General features: G+C 36.8%; 1 protein-coding gene across 1 annotated transcript; it reads right to left on the bottom strand.

Annotated features, from left to right (window-relative positions):
- Positions 1-5,525: 5,525 nt before the first annotated feature.
- BNIP3L (BCL2 interacting protein 3 like) lies at positions 5,526-12,073 on the bottom strand. The gene is made up of 5 exons (XM_010174209.1): positions 11,877-12,073; positions 10,089-10,161; positions 8,224-8,327; positions 7,281-7,430; positions 5,526-6,003 (listed from the first exon to the last, which is right to left on the bottom strand). The coding sequence occupies exons 1-5, from the start codon at positions 12,041-12,043 to the stop codon at positions 5,955-5,957; spliced, it is 543 nt and encodes a 180-aa protein (XP_010172511.1). The 5' UTR covers positions 12,044-12,073; the 3' UTR covers positions 5,526-5,954.
- Positions 12,074-17,424: the final 5,351 nt, after the last annotated feature.

The raw sequence follows: 17,424 nt of genomic DNA, 5'->3' as shown, positions 1-17,424 counted from the left end.
ACACACTCCTGGGCTTCACCAGATCCAATTACACAGATCAACCACAGAGTAACAGAGTGCAAGATCTGAAGCTGTGTAAGTGACCACATACCTACCCGAAGAAACTGCAGATCCCGTCGAACTAGGAAATACACAACAAAACAAGGCAATACTTTGTCTCAGTAACTGAAACTCTTCACAAAATAGGTGGGTACTCAAAGAGACAGACTGTCCTCACTCGTGTTATTTAACCAGAAATGAGAAGCAGCACAAAAAAACAAGTAAATGAAGGAAACGGAAGGAGCACTCAACAGAGCAGATGGGGCAGACCACAGGAAGGAGGAGTGCAGTGAAGCAAGATGAGAACAGAAGTATCCAAGCAATGAACTTTACGGTGAGCAATGGAAAAGCAGAAGCAAGAGGTTTTCAATCTGGGAAGCTGCAGAGGAATCGGGTTGTTCCAGCTGCAGATCTGTCAGAATGGTCCCACAAAAGCTCTTTACATCACCTGAAGCACAACCACATCGCTTGCTCCTGTTCACAAAACAATCTGCAGGAATTATGAGCACAGTTTCCATTGGAAATGCCACACATGCACCGTGTATATCTGTTTGGTCAAAGGTCACATAACATGTGTAAGGGAGTTTTTGGGTTGGGTTGTTTTTTGGGTTGGTTTTTTTGTTGTTTGGTTTTTTAAAAAAGAGAGGAAGAAGTACCTTTCACTGAAGATTTTGCACACTTAATTTTTCTGTTGGTCACAGACATGTTACCTATCAGTTACATATCACAGTGAAAATTCCCAGAGAAGATCTGTCTTAAAATAGAGAGATTTAAATTTAAAAACTTACTGAGGAAATACAGTCTATAAGGAGTATGCACCTGAAAGTCAAAGGCTCCTTCACCTACCACAGAAAGCCATTCCAGGATCCAGTGGCTGAAATTTAAACTTCAGTCCAAAGTAAGATCTAAATTAAAGGCTGTAAGAGGTGAAGCCAGTGGGAGGTCCAGCACAACTCCATACACTGAAACCTTTGCAAGGATATACGTGTCCTTCTGTGACCTAAATTACATACCTTAACCGTAACAACTTAAAACACTTGTAGGACTCACAATTCTTCCCTTTCATTATATACATCAGAAAAAGCACTTACGGTATTTTCTGGCCTTAAAATTCATTAATTTGCCTTTAAATAACAAGCTGCAAGTTAAACAAACTCTACCTATGGAAAAAAAAAAGTTTCTCTAAACAAACTCCACGATCTTATCAGAAAAGTGTGAGGAAACGGTTTAAAATAGAAAATGCTAGTTTCCATACTCTCAATTTTCTGGCAGCAGCTTAAAAAGTCAAGTCGTGTTTACTTTCCTTAATGGAAAACCACCACTCGCTCTCCCCCTCATGTCAAGACTAATCACGCTTTCAGGACTGCAGGCAGAAGTTTGGCTGAGTCAGCTGCGCTAAGCCAAGCTGACGGACAGTCCAGGACACAAAGAGTGATTTAATCAAACAAGAAATTAATTTAGCTTTTTCTATTTCATGTGGACACTGTATGCAGCATGAGATTTTTCCAGGAGTATCTGAAGGTTTTTAATTTTGTTTTTAAAGTGATGATTGAACTATACAGCATAGTTCAAGAGTCCTAGCATTTTATTTGGTTTTCAAGATCCAAAACACAAAGGAGTCTTCATATATAGCCAAATACAAGGCAAAGATCCTAGAAACACTTGCACAGAACCAGGATTTCATTTTTAGATAGAATTTTTACATGTATGTGCACACACACACACACACACAAATGTAAAAATAACATTTTTATAGAGAACTTTTTCATAAAACACAGAATTCAAAGTAAATTCTAATCTGCAAATCTGTATGTATGCAGTTAAGTGTGAAAACAGAGTGTAAGTAGGACTCAAAATCCCCTGTTAGTCTCATGTGAATACGTAACTCGGCTGAATCTCTAGGCGCACTGTAGTTAGGTGAAGGTAGAAAGTAACTTTCCCAGAACGCAACATGAAAAACACTTGTTGGTGCTGATTACAGAGGAAAGCAAGACACTGCTCAGCTCACTCATCTAGCTAAATTGCATTTAGTTGAACAGGTAAGTAACATCCCTCTGCTGCTCTAAATTAAGTATGCAAATAAGTCCCTTCTCTTCAGTCTTTACACTCTTGTACTAGAATAAAAAGAAGCTGGAAGGCAGTCCTCAAACTCCATCAAAGTATGATTTATACCAGAATAATAATCTCAGTGCAAAGATACTAATGCTTTATGCAATATTATCTTGTTTTTATTCTTTTGCAAAAACATTGCATTACAACTAAAAAGTTTTGAAGCACACAATGATTTTTTTTTCCCCTGCAAAACTTACTAAATGAATGGTTTATCTCAGTCGGCTGCAGAGAAAGTCTGTTCAAAACCCCCCAACTTCGCTTTCCAAAGCAGTTGTAATTTAAAACTTCAAGCCCAGGTTCCACTCTAAGCCCCAGACATTTGAACTTTTTGAAAGCAGGATTTATCATTTTATCTATCTTATCCCTCAGAAAAAAAACCAAACAAACAAAAAACATTTTCACAAAGTTGTGGATTTTTACATTAAAAAGACATAAAAGAATCACTCACTAGGTAACTAAAATGGGCAGTAACAATGTAAGAATGATGACATTTCTCACTCAGAATGAACAACTCTTCAGATGGCACTCCTACAAATAACCAGTGCTCTTGAACCAAGAATATGGAGGCAGATTAACAACTGGGGTTTCTGTCCCTTATTCTTTAATCTGCAAATTTAACAGAATTAGGAAACAGAAGAGAAATACAAGGAGTACAACAGAGTTGACCAATTATACAAAATATCATCAATGCTACTTTACATTTCATATGCCACTACATTATTTTGCTTTAAAAGTTTTCCTAGACAAGGTGCTGGAGGACTTGGCACAGGTAGACATTGCTAACAATGGAAATATTTTTATTAAGTGCTTCAGGAAAAGAAGCGGATGATCCCAAGTTACTTTAAAAAAAAAAAACCCAAAAAACCAAAACCCAAGTAATCTTTCAAAAAATTATTCCAGTCTATAAAGCAGCTTCAATGTTCATTTAACCCAGAACACAACAGTTTCATAAAACATTATACAAAGCAATCCTGTAAAAAAATAATAAAGAAAAAGAGAAGAAAGGCGCAGCATGAAGTAATTTCAGACAACCAGTTTTGTGAGAGCTTTAATGGCACAATATGTTTATAAGCTACAACTTATACATGTACTGTAAACTGTATATAATGTTACAAAGTGCTAATTAATTGATGAAGAATGCATAATCACTTTGGCTCAGTTAACTCCAATATTTCAACAAAGGTCAATTAAAAAAATTTGAATTTCTAACAATCTTCAGCTTTCACTTTTTAAAACAGTAAGTAAATAGGCATTTGCTGCAGTTAAGTTAGCCTGCTGCATTTTTAATGTGCGAGTTTATGCATTTTTTTTTCTTGATCCTATTTACAAGTATTCTAGGCCAGTTTTCACTGAAAGTAAGAAAAATGAAGCCTGCATTTTTTATTTTTTTTTCCAAAACTGTAAACAGGTATAAAGCTTTTTAAACAACATTTATCTTAACAAAACTTCAACTATCAATAGTTGAAACCCCTTTTCAAATTGTACAACAATCTGTTTCTGTTCATTGTAAAACAAGAAGTTGTAGACTTTCACCCAAAGCTTACAGTAGGGTATCAATAAATACTGCATTGGATCATAGCAAGTGTTACAGTGATCATGTGTCCATTCCTCATCCATAGTTTTCACTATTTTTACTTTACGGCTCCTTCGAACATTATAAGCTGTGTTGATACTCTAGCCACAAGCTTGCAATATTAAAATACAGATATTCTGAAGAAGAATTACCTTTTAATTTAGAGAGGGGTAATTTTTTTTTTTAAAGTACTCCCTACTTAGTAAAAATCTATTTTTCCACTATTCCAATTCCCATAAAAAACAAGGTGCTATAATTAGAACTGAAAGTGTTTCAGCCTTTCCCCCGGCCCCTCAGTTTTTAGGACTGTAAAATGATGTATTTGTACTATCTAAAACACCCTTCACCACTTCCCCCTTCCCTCCCTCACCTTGGGGTGAAACCCAATATCCACACTTGAAAGAAATATGCAGTTGGAGGCAACTCCAGTGCCACTGGTATTCACAACTACAAGAAAAAAAGCAGACATCCTGAACAGAATTTTTTGTTAGACTGCCCTTTCACCCTGAAAGTATCTCTAACAGCATTCAGAATAGAGAATAAAAATAAATACAGTTTAGAAGTGGATTTATACTTAACTTTTTCTTTTTTTTTACTTCCTGGGAGTTAACCAAGTTCTTTTAAATCAAACTTCAATTGGGATTTAGCTTCTATGCATCAACTGTTTCAAAGCGATCACTGCTATATCAAATAATCAATTTTATAAAGTCTGATGCAAGCAAACAATTACAGGTAGCTGTTCTCTCCAAACTGGCTGACTGTATTTTCTTACCATTTCCTACAAGTCAGCCTACTAAAGTTTTTATTTAAATGAGATTTTTGCTAGTCTTAAAATTAGCATTGGTTCCCTAAATACTTAGTATTAAAGTCTATATCTTTTTTTTTTTTAAATATATTCATATATATATAAAAAAGAGTATTCTATCCTTCAGAGTCATGCTACATGTTCTGAAATCCAATAAAATCTATTTAAGGACATGACTGTCCCAATGCTTTGTAACAATTTGGTACTAAAGCTTCACATTTTGAAAAGAAGTGTCACTGAAGGAGGACAAGGCTTAATGTTCCCTAAGATAAAAGTTCAACGACATTAGTGAGAAGTCTATCTAACATGAGACATCACGAGTGACTTTCAGATTCCACAGATCCCCAAAGGAGATTGTACAGTAAACAATGAGAGAGAGGAATATTGAAAACTCATTTGCAGAAGACATTTCAGAGCTTTACAACTTCTGAATCTCTATGCACCTGCAAGATTGTCCCCCTTAAAGATGGGTCAAACGCTTCACCTTCTGAAACTGCCGTATCATCATAATTGTAAATGGTTCCACAACAAACAGAATCATTTTTTTTTTTTATACAGAGTCTAACTACACCTACAGCTGTTGGGTTTTTCCTTAATTTAAAACTACTTTTAAAAGGAAAATTTCAACATTTAAAATTTTCCCTTAAGAAAACAGGTAAGGAAAAAGAAAAGCTTCTTCACATGCAAACAATGCAATTTTTCTAATATTTTCTAGGCATCAGACAGGTTTTCCTACAAGGAATAAGGAGCTGACTTCATAGAAAAGACAAGATTACAACAATTACCTAATATTAAAATATGCTGATGGATTTAGTTATCCTACTTTAAAATTTATGCAGTCTTTGCCTCCTGCAAATCCAATGGTGTTAGCCAATACAAGGGGTCAAGTAAATTCCCCCAAAAGCTGATATAAACTGTTTTTTTTATTGCCAGTGGTTTGTTTCACAACCAGCTTGTTTTGTCAAAAGAAAAATTCATTTTCACTCCAATCAATAATTTTCTTCAGAGACTTAATTTTATCACCATAATACAGTCAACATTTAAACCATGCACAACTGCAATTTAAGTCAGGTTGCACTAAGGAGGCAACAGCATCACTGATAAAATTATAACTTGCTGGTGGCATTTTGCATTGAGAGAAGCCCTTGCAACATATAGACAGTTGTAAACTCTGTTCAGCAACTCTGACGTGTCTTGCAGGCCAAGAGGCAGGGGAATGGGAGGAGAAAGGGAAAGAATGTGGATAGAGAAACACCTCAACAGAGTTCCAACACAATACTGAATTCCAGAGTTAGCGAAAACCTGGATATGTAAGGAAAGGGTGAAGTCAGGGTCATGCTTAAAATGGTCTCAAGTCAAATGTACTAAATGAGACGGTAACACCTTCACAGGTCACGTAGATTTCCAGGTTTTGCACTCCGTCGTTCAATAAGTGCTGGCTGAAGGTGTGGTCAGTCGTTTTCCGATGTAGATGCTGAAATAAAAAGTATAAGGAATCTCGTATTTCACAGAAATAAAATACTCCTTGTTTTCCAAACCGTCCTCACGCACTCAGCTACTCTGTCTTTCAAGGAAGTCTGATGAGATTCTTCCAAGGACTTCACCTCTCTTCTGTACAATTACTTAAAGAGTGAGATTTTCAGGTGAGCCTAGGACCGATGCTATCAATGTTCAGTAAAAGTGTGTTTCTTCCAGTTCCAAGCTCATTTGAAAACCCCAATCCAAAAGCTTTTGAGTTGTTTGTAGAGTACCTGACACAGGGGATCTGGAACAGCCAGAGCAACACTCTCAGATCCTTAGGGTAAAACAAGTAACATTTAAAGCTCTAGAGAAGGAGGGGGTCAGCTTTAAAACTCTGAGCATCGAGGATCTACACAAACACTGACCTCTAACAAATACCTCCAGGCAAGATTTAATTTGTTGCAGAAATATACAATTTTGCTGTAGTACAAATATCTTACAATATATTCTTATGTATTCTATCCTCCTAATTTATTTGATTGTTTACAGGAATTTAAAGAGACTCTTGAACTACGCCCCCAGAAACAAATATGAAACTAAATAAAAACATCTTTTGAGTACGTGTCTTTGCCCCCATCACGGAAGAACATAAGATGGATAAACACAATGTAAGGACTTAAGGAAGCTCAGAGATTATGTCGGATTACGCAGGCAACGAAAACACTGCTGAGCAGAGTCGTAGCTGATCTTGGAGGACACATCCAGTATTTCATGGACCTTTCTTTATGTATTCAAACCTGGGCTTTCAGTAATATCATACAACTGCAGCATTAGACATTGACAATTACAGACTACGTGCCTTACACACAGAACTTCAGCATCGTTATTTGTACAATGTGGTTTTGTAATGGTTACTAAAAGTGACAGCAGTTTTCTACCTGTTCTGTTCTTACCTTCCCTACAGAATAACCTGAAGCATTTAAGTAGAAGGCGTGGATAATCAAATGGCACATGTGATCATTGCAAAGGTTATCTGCAAATTCATGATAATCCATACATTTTCAATATAAGAAACTTGATCTATCTAGAAATAAAACATATTAGTGGCTGCAAAGTTTTAAGTGTTGCAAAGTTTTCACGCATTTCAAAAACTGTACCAAGTCTATCTTGAGCAAGGTGCAACAATACTCTAGTTATTCTAGACAAAGCCCTTTTCAGCAGGCACCTGACATTTAAGTAAAGCAGAACAGTAAAGCTAGATGCAAAAGTGAGAATTAGGTTAATACTTACCCTAGTCCCAAAGCCAAAACATGAGATATGAACAGAGATGGAATGAAAACCTTAAGAAATTCTGCAGAGAAAATGCCACCTTTTTTCATTGCTCCACTTTTTCTCATACTTAAAGACACTGAACGTTTAGGATGTCTGAAATGAAATTCCCTGAAAGAAGACGGGAGGGGGGGAAAATTCAACAAGATTTTTTTGTGTAATTCTTTTCTTTTTTTTTTCTTCACACAAATGCACAGTTCTCTGTAGGAACATTTTTTTTAACAAAATACAAAGAGTTAGAGATCAAAGCAAGAGTTCCCTTACATAGAGTAATCAAAGAGAATAATAGGAGGTATTGTGGAGAGACCACTTACACAGACAGTATAGAGACAAAGGGAGCAGTAGCTGAAGAGAGAGGTAGGTCCGAGAGAGGGAATTTCAGGATGTGATTTGTTAGCAAGAGCCTCATTTTTTGTTCCAAACAGAGATACAGAAGTCTGCCAGATTTAGACAGCATCCTCTATTTTAATAAAAATGCTTTGCATTCAAGGATCTCAACGTTTCCCCTTCCGTGGATGAACATTACATATTTTACATAGAAAGAAAAAAAGGTACAGAGAATTTAGGAGACTTGCTCAACACTATTCCATTCAATAAGCCAAAACTAAATCCCATGAATCCCAGCTCCAAGTACCCAGCTCTCCCAATAATTATAACTTTGTCAACAACCCTCATAATCAGCTTGCTGTGGATTTATATTACTTTCAATAAAATGGTAATTGTGCTTCTATTAAGATTTTCATGCTTCAATGTTTTGACTTTTTGTAGCCTTCCTGAAGAGAAATCTATCTTTTTCTAAGATTATCTTATTTGGAGAGCCAGAGTAATTCCATGCAATTGTGACTTGTGATTCCTCTCTCCTTCATACAAAAGAATATTCATTAAAAAAAAGAATTTAACTCACTTGGGAGGAATGTTTTCAGGTCTACTTGACCAATCTGACACCCAGTCAGCACTTTTCTTCAAACCTTCCAAATCCTTCTCTCCTTCTACTGCTTCTTCTTCAGACTGAAAACATACATGGGACAAGCCTTGTAACACTCAATTAGCTCCTCCTTATGGTGTTAAATTGAGAGCGACAACAACAGTGGTAAAATGATAAGCACCAAATGGTGGCACCTGATAAACGAGCAAGTGTTCTTGGACTACTGATTATTTAGAACAGATTTTATTATGCTAACAGGAGGAAGTCAGTATACCACAAATATTACTACTACGTCCAGGACTTCCACATCATTGCAAGTTGTTTGTTTTAAACTAACAAAAAGAGTATTATTTTAAGCTTAAATGTAATAAACCAGCATTATACAAAAAATATTAAACAAAGTTTTTACAAATGGCAAAAACTTTAAGCTGGTGGCGTTCCATTTAAAGCATACAGAATGTGGCTAAAGCACAGAGAGACAGCCAAATAAAAAGGTTTCAATTACACTGCTTTGACTTTCTAAAAGGTATTATTAGTCATTTAAAATGTGTATTACTTGCAACTAGCAGCTTCTACTGGGTACGTCCCAGATGCAGCAGGGAAAGGCAAGCACTCAAAAACGTTACCATATAGGAAAAAAATAAATTAGAAAGACTAGAGAACGCCACTGACTGCTCCAAACTCCTCCTGAGTATTAAAACAATTTCCAGAGTGACTCTTAGTAAAATAAGATAAACCACTTACATGATTAAAGTGGGAACCATACCAAAACCAGAAGTAATCAAATATGACAGGCACAAAAGAGAGATGGCAAACCCAACCAACAACTTCATAATATCATCCAGGCTCTATAGGGCAGAACTGCAACAGCCCTACTGTTTGGCCAGGTCTTTGACAAAATTAAATGCAAGGTTTCATTCTTCCAGGAATGCTTTTGATTTATACTGCTGAAGACAGCAAATTCTATTAAATGATCCAACTAAGAGTTCAGCATTAGTCTCCTCTCAGTTTTGTATTATGGAGATTACTCACTATCATGTGAGCTGACTATCTGTAGAGCAATAAACTGAACACCCTGAAATCTTGTGCAGAAATATAAACATTTCAAAAACAAACCAGGTTTGATACACACAGTGCAAGCAGAGTGTTAAACAATAATATGACTGCTAATATGACAGGGCATTTCCCAGCTTTAGAGATGGAGCCTCATTTTTCCCCTCACTCCAAAGCTATTAATCTCTACAAGTCAAATTTCAATAAATACAGCATGTAAACCTAAACAAAGTTTACTAACTCTGCCTTGCTGTTAAAAATTATTGCTCTGGAATGTGCTTTAATTTAATAAAACTTTATTCTGAAAATTAAGTCTTAAAAGAAAATATAATTTAGTTAAACTGACATAAGCTTCAGCGTACAAAAATTATTTACTATACCTATTTACAGGGAAGTACTATTGAAGTTCTAATTAAAAAAGTTAAGAGCAAAAATCTGCAAGAATAAAGTATGAGACAAGTAAGCAGCCCTACCCAAATGACTAAGGGACACCTTAAAATTTTGAATAAGTAAGGTTTATATCATTCATTTGTTTGTACTGCAGCTAAACGCCCTGATTAGGGTCTCAGAATGGAAAAAAAAATTGTTAGCAAGAAGTAGTTTAATGCAGGTTTTTTAATACATAAAATACATAACACATTAGAGCTTTTGACATGACAGAGAACTTGCACTACCCCTCAAGTACTCACAATATTGACCTATATGAATATATAATCTATACACTATATCCACAACTTTAAAATATGGTTTTTAAAAATTTGATGTATTTTAAAGGTTAATGAAGAACATACCTGAGAACTACTGTCTTTACTTGTGTGCATTTCCACATCAAAAGTTATCTGTCCATCTTCTTGAGGTGAAGGGCTAAAGAGAAATTGATTTCATGAGGTCATTTTGTCACACTGCACTCTGTCACCTAAACAATCATTAGTGTAAATAGCTGAGTAATTTCCACATGCACTTCTGCACATTATTCAGGTGAGTTACAGACCCTTCAGATCACAAATATCAGTATTAAAAAGTCTTCCCCTCATCTTTTAAATTCTTTTTCCATTTATAATCCTACCTTTATCGACAGGGTTGATTGTCCTTCCGCTGAAGCAAAGAAAACATTGTGCAAAACTTCAACTGCTACCCAAAAGATGTAGATCCCTTCCTTCCTTTAGATAACACAGTCAGTATTGTGAATTATACCTCTTTTTGTATCATTACAAGTGGAAACATTCACACTCACATTTTAATGCTGGGCAGGAATACATATTCCCCTTGTTAGCTTCACTTTAAATATTAAAAATTTGGTAATCTACTCAAGAAATTAATCAGCCATTGCACCTCAACCAGGGAAATGCTAGAGAATTTAAGTCAGGAAGAATAAAAAATTGTGGTACCAATGCAGGTGTCTCATTAAAATGCTAAGGGCATCTTTGTAACCTGGCTTAAACTTTCATGAAACAGGTGTATTTTAGAAACATCCCAAAAAAATCCAAAATAGCACACTTAAAGAGCAACTTCCTGTTTAGAACTTTTAGAAAAGAATGCAAAATATCAAAGTATCTCCCCTTTCTTCTATGTTACTTCAACTGTCAAAAGGGGAAAAGAATTGCAAAAAACATTAACAAGTGGAAAATTAAGTTGGGAGGGAAAAAAGAATTAAAAAAGGAATCTGTTTTCATGCAGTTAAAATGCAGGTAATGACTGAAAAAATCCTGTGCTAGTAAAAGAAAAAGAAAATACAGAGCTATCATCTAGCAAACATGCTTGGTTGGACTGGAAAGTACTAAACTAGTTTCTTAGCAACACAGATGTAACCAACTTTATTTTCTATAAATGCAATCATTCTAGTTGAAATACTTGAATGGATTCTTTTCAGTCTACTACATTCAGTAATTAAATCAGGCCTAACTAATTTTAAACAGCTTTTATATCTGATCAACCACTTTATATAAGCTACACAGTAGACATGACAGACAGCATTCATGCAGCAAAACCAAAGGAGGTGTGAGCAGAAGGACAGCTAAAATTATATATAGAAACCACTCAAGGATTTCCAAAATTGCCCCCAAATTTTCTAGGAAAAAAGGTAGAATGAACACATAAGAATATCATCATGCTCATAAGTGCCTGAAAGGATTGTATTGTTAGGTAATAAATATTTTGCTTTCATGGGAAAAAAAGCAGAATACTGAAAGTGAAGAGTACAAATTCTGAGGATCTTTTTTTCTGTTAAGTCCAGTGATATATTTTACTATTCTTGACTGAATATAAAGCACACGTACATAATATTTTTACTGATAAGGCAGTAAAATCAGATATTTTTATATCATACATGATTTATGACAATGTGAAATTTAACTGTGGTGTTGATGTGACTTTCCTGCTCCTGGATTCCTTAGCTTTCTGCAGCAATGATGTATTTTTCAAGTCAGATGTCTTAATTGATAGCCAGTTCTGAGACAGCAAGTACTCCAAATACCAGAGCAGGACAAACTTCTGCCTGAGAAAAAGCTTTAGCCCTCCATTAACACCTACAGGATAAAAACCACAATAAACAGCAGGTAGGACAGCAAACATTTCTTTACCTGTCACAGTGAGAACTACCTCTTGAACTGCTCTGTCCTGATTCATGCTGGGCGTCCAGGAGAATTTTTTCCATGTCTCCATTGTGGATGGAGGATGATGACGGGACGTGTTCCAGACCTCCGTTTTTCCCGTTGCCATTATCGTTGCTGTTGCCATTGCCGTTCATCTGTAACTCCACCCAGGAACCTGTTGGGCCAGACAAACGTCATTTCATTAAAAGCAGTGGAACTAAAACCCACCTCAAGTTTATCAATTACACACAGAAAAAAACATGAATATGGTGAATTCAGATAACACGCTGCTGCTGCTGCAGGGAGAAAGCTCATAAACATGTACTGGAGACACGTTTCTTCCTCTTTCATCAACCAAAACAGCCCTAAAAAGTTATGTTTTGGTGCTACCTACCTCCAGAGCCAGTCACATAAAATGTCCCCTCTCTCCTCAACTATTAATAGTTTAATAGGCCACGTTTCTCTCTGCAGTTTGAATATTCAATTATCTATGTATTACTGAATTACACTAATCACCCCGCTTCCCTGTTCTACTTCTACATTTTGAAACAAAATTTTCATCCCTTTGCCTCCGACTACACAACCCCCTCATGTGTGATTTTATATTCTCCTTCTTCCCTCTACTTCCAATGGTCCTGAATCAAAACTTGATTTTTATACACATCAGGCAGACTGCCATTCTCAGGCCTCCTTCAACTCTCTTTACCCTGGCCCTCTAACAAACATCTCCCCTTCAAAGCCACTTGCCACCGCTCCTATCCTACCACAGCCTTAAAAAATAGGTCATACCACAACTCAGACCATCAGAAGCTTGAGGTAGGAATTGTTTCCTTACATAGCTTAAGTGCCATGCTAACATCTATTTCATTGCAGCTACATTAAAAGATTTCACTGCTAATAAGCCAAAATAAAGGAGAAGCATGAGAAATCCAGAGTTCTCACACATAATAACAGTTAATTTCAATGCCATCACTTCAGCCTCTTTCTTTTTTTCTTTCCTCAGACAGGGAAGGCTGTACACACTACAAGGTGAGATTTACTGTTTGTTCTCCTTTTTTTGTACTTACAAACTATGGCATATCCATGTCTGCACTGAGATTTCACAAGAGCAAGGGCGTATTATGAATGGTAAAAAGCATCTGCAAAGAAGCCCTTGTACTCTGTAGTTAAGTTGAGGATTTTTATTTTTGTTTTAAAATGTCTTCACGTGTATTTAATGTGCAGATTAACTAAATGCAAAACAATTTTTAGCAATATGTTAATAAGTTCATAGGTTTTGGAAATATTCTAATTCATTAACATGCCATTTAATGTCCTGAGGGGTAAAGACAGAACCGACTTCTACTGTTCTGAATATTTAAATACATTCTCTATCCAACTGCAATTCAAATCTTCTCATTTTGATATATAACAAAAATCATTTGACCATACAGCCACTTTATTAGCCATGACTGTGGAGGGAAAGATCTCCAATTTCTCAAAAGCACAGTGTTTTCAGTGCAACAGTATTTCCCATAATCAGTCAGATAACGATTTCCCACACGTATATTCTGTCATCCCAGCTCCCATGTAATTTAATTTATGCCAACGGAAGGTGAGCGCTTTCAGGCTTTTCCTGTTTGGTTGATTTTTGGTTTTTTTAAAGTTTTGACATCTTCATCACTGAGGTAAAAATATTTTTTTAAAAAAGAAGAAAGCCTGAAGATATGAATACAACAGCTGGAACTACTTTTTAAGCATTATTTGCACAGGTTCTGAATTTTAACACTGATTTCTTGACTTCTGAAAGACACCTTAGAGTGCCTGCACTTATTTCTATAGTAAAGTTTTGGCTCTGGGAATTATACCAGTGACACAAGAAGGGATGTATGGTGATAACAAGTTCACTTATTTTCAGCTTGATTTTGTGAAGCTGAAACAAAGTTTATCTTCACTTATCCTCAGTAATTACCAATTATTAAGTACGCCATTATACTGATGACCATGGAAGCATCATACTCGTTAGAGACATGGTGGTTTCCAGGCTGGTTTCCCCAAGCCATATTCACAAACAAGACATTCAGGGTGTGCACAGAGCTCTTGTGCACAATCACACAACGTACACCAACTCTGTACCACGGACTGGGCTTTTCAGATAATGAAGTGTTAACTGGGAAAAGGCAGCCTTTGCTCAGACTAGTCAGCATGAGACAGACCGACCGTATTATGTCAGATTTATGATGACTGCTGGTGTTTAAACTTCAAAATAGAAAGGATAATCTTTACTAAACACTGACTTCAGTAATTAATTTTATGTGCCCATTTGGTGCACAAAATTTAGTTATTTATTTACAGCTCTGCCTCCTTATAAAAGCTCTGATAGTGCTCTCTGGGAACTGTTCTGATAGTGCTCTCTGGGAACTGTTCTGTTTGATTGACAAGTTTGCAACTAGTTTTGCAAATGATTGACACAATTCCTACATTTATTTTGTGATATATCAGAATATGCAGTTTCCAATACATACTATCAAGCCTGTAGTAGTTGTGGGAGGTTTCTTTGGGGGTTTTTTTGGTTTTTCTATTTTTTTTCTATTTTTTTGTTTTGGGTTTTTTCTACATCAGGAAGGTAGATTTGCCTTGTAGCAACACCTTTACAGCAAGAGGCCACACCTGCAGAAAAGCACGTGGTGACCGCAGTTAGAAAGCCACACGTTCCCCAACAACCACTTTGGAGTAGAGAACATCTCTTGGGACAATGATAATGCTCAGGATCTGCAGAGATATTTATTATTAAAAAATCAGCAGTGAGTAACAAACAACGTGAAAAGAACAGCGGGCAAAGGTCCAATGGGACATCTTCCTGTGACACCAAGTATGGGCAGAGAACAGCCCCATGGAAGATGACCAGAGCTGGTTGCTCCAGTACTCAGCTATCAAACACACCTCCGCAGCAGTTCAGATTATGCACAAATAAAACCTTTATTAACGTTTACCCCAGAATGACAAAACTTGCCGTTTATCTAAAAAAGCATTGCGGCAATAGGAGGAAGAACACTCAAATTAAAGTGTGAGTAAAGAGTCCCAACAAGTCCAGCAGTAGTTTACATGACAAGCAGCACGTTCTCCATCTGACCTCACTTTTAATGAGTCAAAATCCATTCAAGGAAGCGTAATCTGACATCAAGCTAAAACATGCTCCATACTCCCACTGGCAGTCACAACAGGTTTGGGAGAGAGCCTGAGAGCCCGAGCCGTTTCAAACACTCTGATTAGAGGGACACAACTCTCTGCTTCTTTAAAAAGATGAATATATTTGACAATAAACTGTCCAAGTAATTAATAGAGGGTGCTTTATGCCCCGAGCTTTCTTCAAAACTAAATAAGTTACGTTAATCATCCACGTGCTGCCCAGAGAGGCTGTGGAGTCTCCTTCTCTGGAGATATTCAAAACCTGCCTGGATGCAGTCCTGTGTGGCCTACTGTAGGTGAACCTGCTCTGGCAGGGAGGTTTGACTAGATGATCTCCAGAGGTCCCTTCCAACCCCACCATTCTGTGATTCTGTGTGAGAACTCCTAATTTTACCATATTTTCACTTGACAGTTAAACAAGAAATATGATAGAATTCAGACTGACAGAATTAAAAAATGCAGTAGAATTCTCCTCCCTTCACAAATCACATACGACACACTCTGGGGGTAAAAAAAACACCCCACAACTATTTATATGAATGCTATTTTTCTCCAAAATTGTTTTAATTTTGGCCATGCTCTAAGGTTAATTATTTCACTATGAACTGATATACACTGACTTTAATTACATGGTTTTCCAAAACTAGTGGACTGATTAAACAGCAGTAGCTAAACACGTAGGGGAAGACGGGTCTCATTTTGTTTATTCACTCTGTAATTTCACGTGGGTGGATGGGATGGAGATATCAAGGATAATATATGTTACATACATATATAAGTTTTATATATCTAAAAACACTCCAAACTAGTAGATCACAAAAAGTCTGAGCTATGGTCAACTTGAATAAACTAAGAAATATGACTTTTACAATGAAGAGCACCATTAACAACAACAAAAAAAAGAGAGAAAGAGAAGGGAAGAAAGCTGTTCAGATTCCCATAATGGTAATCATTAAGCAGATTTTCCATGACAGAGCTGGGTTCCTGCCTCAGGTGGGATTTCTTCTTTTTGTCAATATGTAACAGAGCTCTATAATAATTAAAAAGTAGGAAGCATCTAGAATTCCCAGAGCAAGCAAGCCTTTTTCCTTTTTTTCTTTTCCTTTTCTTTTTTTTTTTCCTTTTTCTTTTTCATGGGTTTTTTTTTTGGTTGTTTTGTTTCTTCTTTGTGAACCCAACAAAGCACACAGGTTCAGTTACCAGTTTTATTCCCAGGTCTTCTGACCTTTCATTCAACTGCTAAGGGATCTTTGAATGAAAGGCCCTAAACATGCACAAACGACCTCCAGAACAAAATGAATAAGTGTCTAAGCTCATTAGCCTGAAAAGCTTCAGTGAAAAGCTGGTCTAATGGCAGAAAATGTACCTATAACACCAAAGCATTGTGGAGCGGCTGAACATCTGAAAGCAGCGCTAAGCCTACGTGGAGCTGATTGGTTGCATTTGTTTTGTTCAGGGAGCACAGACTATCAAACATTTCCTCTCATACCCTGTGTTCACCACCTTCAGTAATCACATTGATTTCGTTAAGCCTTTACGTGCTGACGGAGCAATAAGATCTATGTAGGCAGATCCAGCACGGGCTTACAACAGTGCACTCATCTCTTGTTGCTCCTACCTTACAGCAGATCAACGTGTCCCTACAGAGTGAGTTAACATACCAACAGAAAACAAAAAGGAAATATTAAAATACAGAAGCACCAAAGATCGCGATTGCTAAAGGAAGCGTCGAGTTAGGCAGCTGGCATGTCACAACTTTAAGACAGCATAGTTGTTATTTAAGTGCACCAACAGCACTGGACAACTTGCTAAAATACCTATTTGACTCAGGTGAATATTGTAAACTGCCACCTTTATCACAAGATGCAACGTTACCGCAACACAACAGCCGGGTTATGAAATGGGCACAGTTTATTCTCCTTTAATACAATTCCCATTGAGTTAATGGAGACCAACCAACCAACCAGTCAGTTTAACTTCAATGTAAACCACGAAGGTAACAGTTAATAATTAATGCAATTTATATTTATACTTCAACTACAGTATCCTTAATAATTACAAATAAATGACACATTGAAGTAGCTGAAAAGAGGGGAAAGCATCTGCCAAGTACGAGAGGCTGCATAAAAACCACCGATGTGCCTCACTAGTGTTATCCCAGGAACAAAAGGATGCAGCAGAGCAGCTGACAGAGATGCCGGATATAGAGGAAAATAGCTCACGTCAGTGGTATTGACTCAGCCACTGAATAAACTCATTCCCACAGTCACGCTCCTCCCCCTACCCTGCTGTATCCCCATCTTAGCTGTTCGCACCAGCCACCGAATAAACTCAGTTCAACCACGAAACAAACCTGCTCTCCTCGCCT

Source organism: Antrostomus carolinensis, unplaced genomic scaffold (assembly GCF_000700745.2).
Source record: "Antrostomus carolinensis isolate BGI_N321 unplaced genomic scaffold, ASM70074v2 Scaffold40848, whole genome shotgun sequence".
Classification (NCBI taxonomy): Eukaryota; Metazoa; Chordata; class Aves; order Caprimulgiformes; family Caprimulgidae; genus Antrostomus; species Antrostomus carolinensis.
Note: the sequence above shows the minus strand (reverse complement) of the source record. Positions and strands in the feature narration are given on the sequence as shown.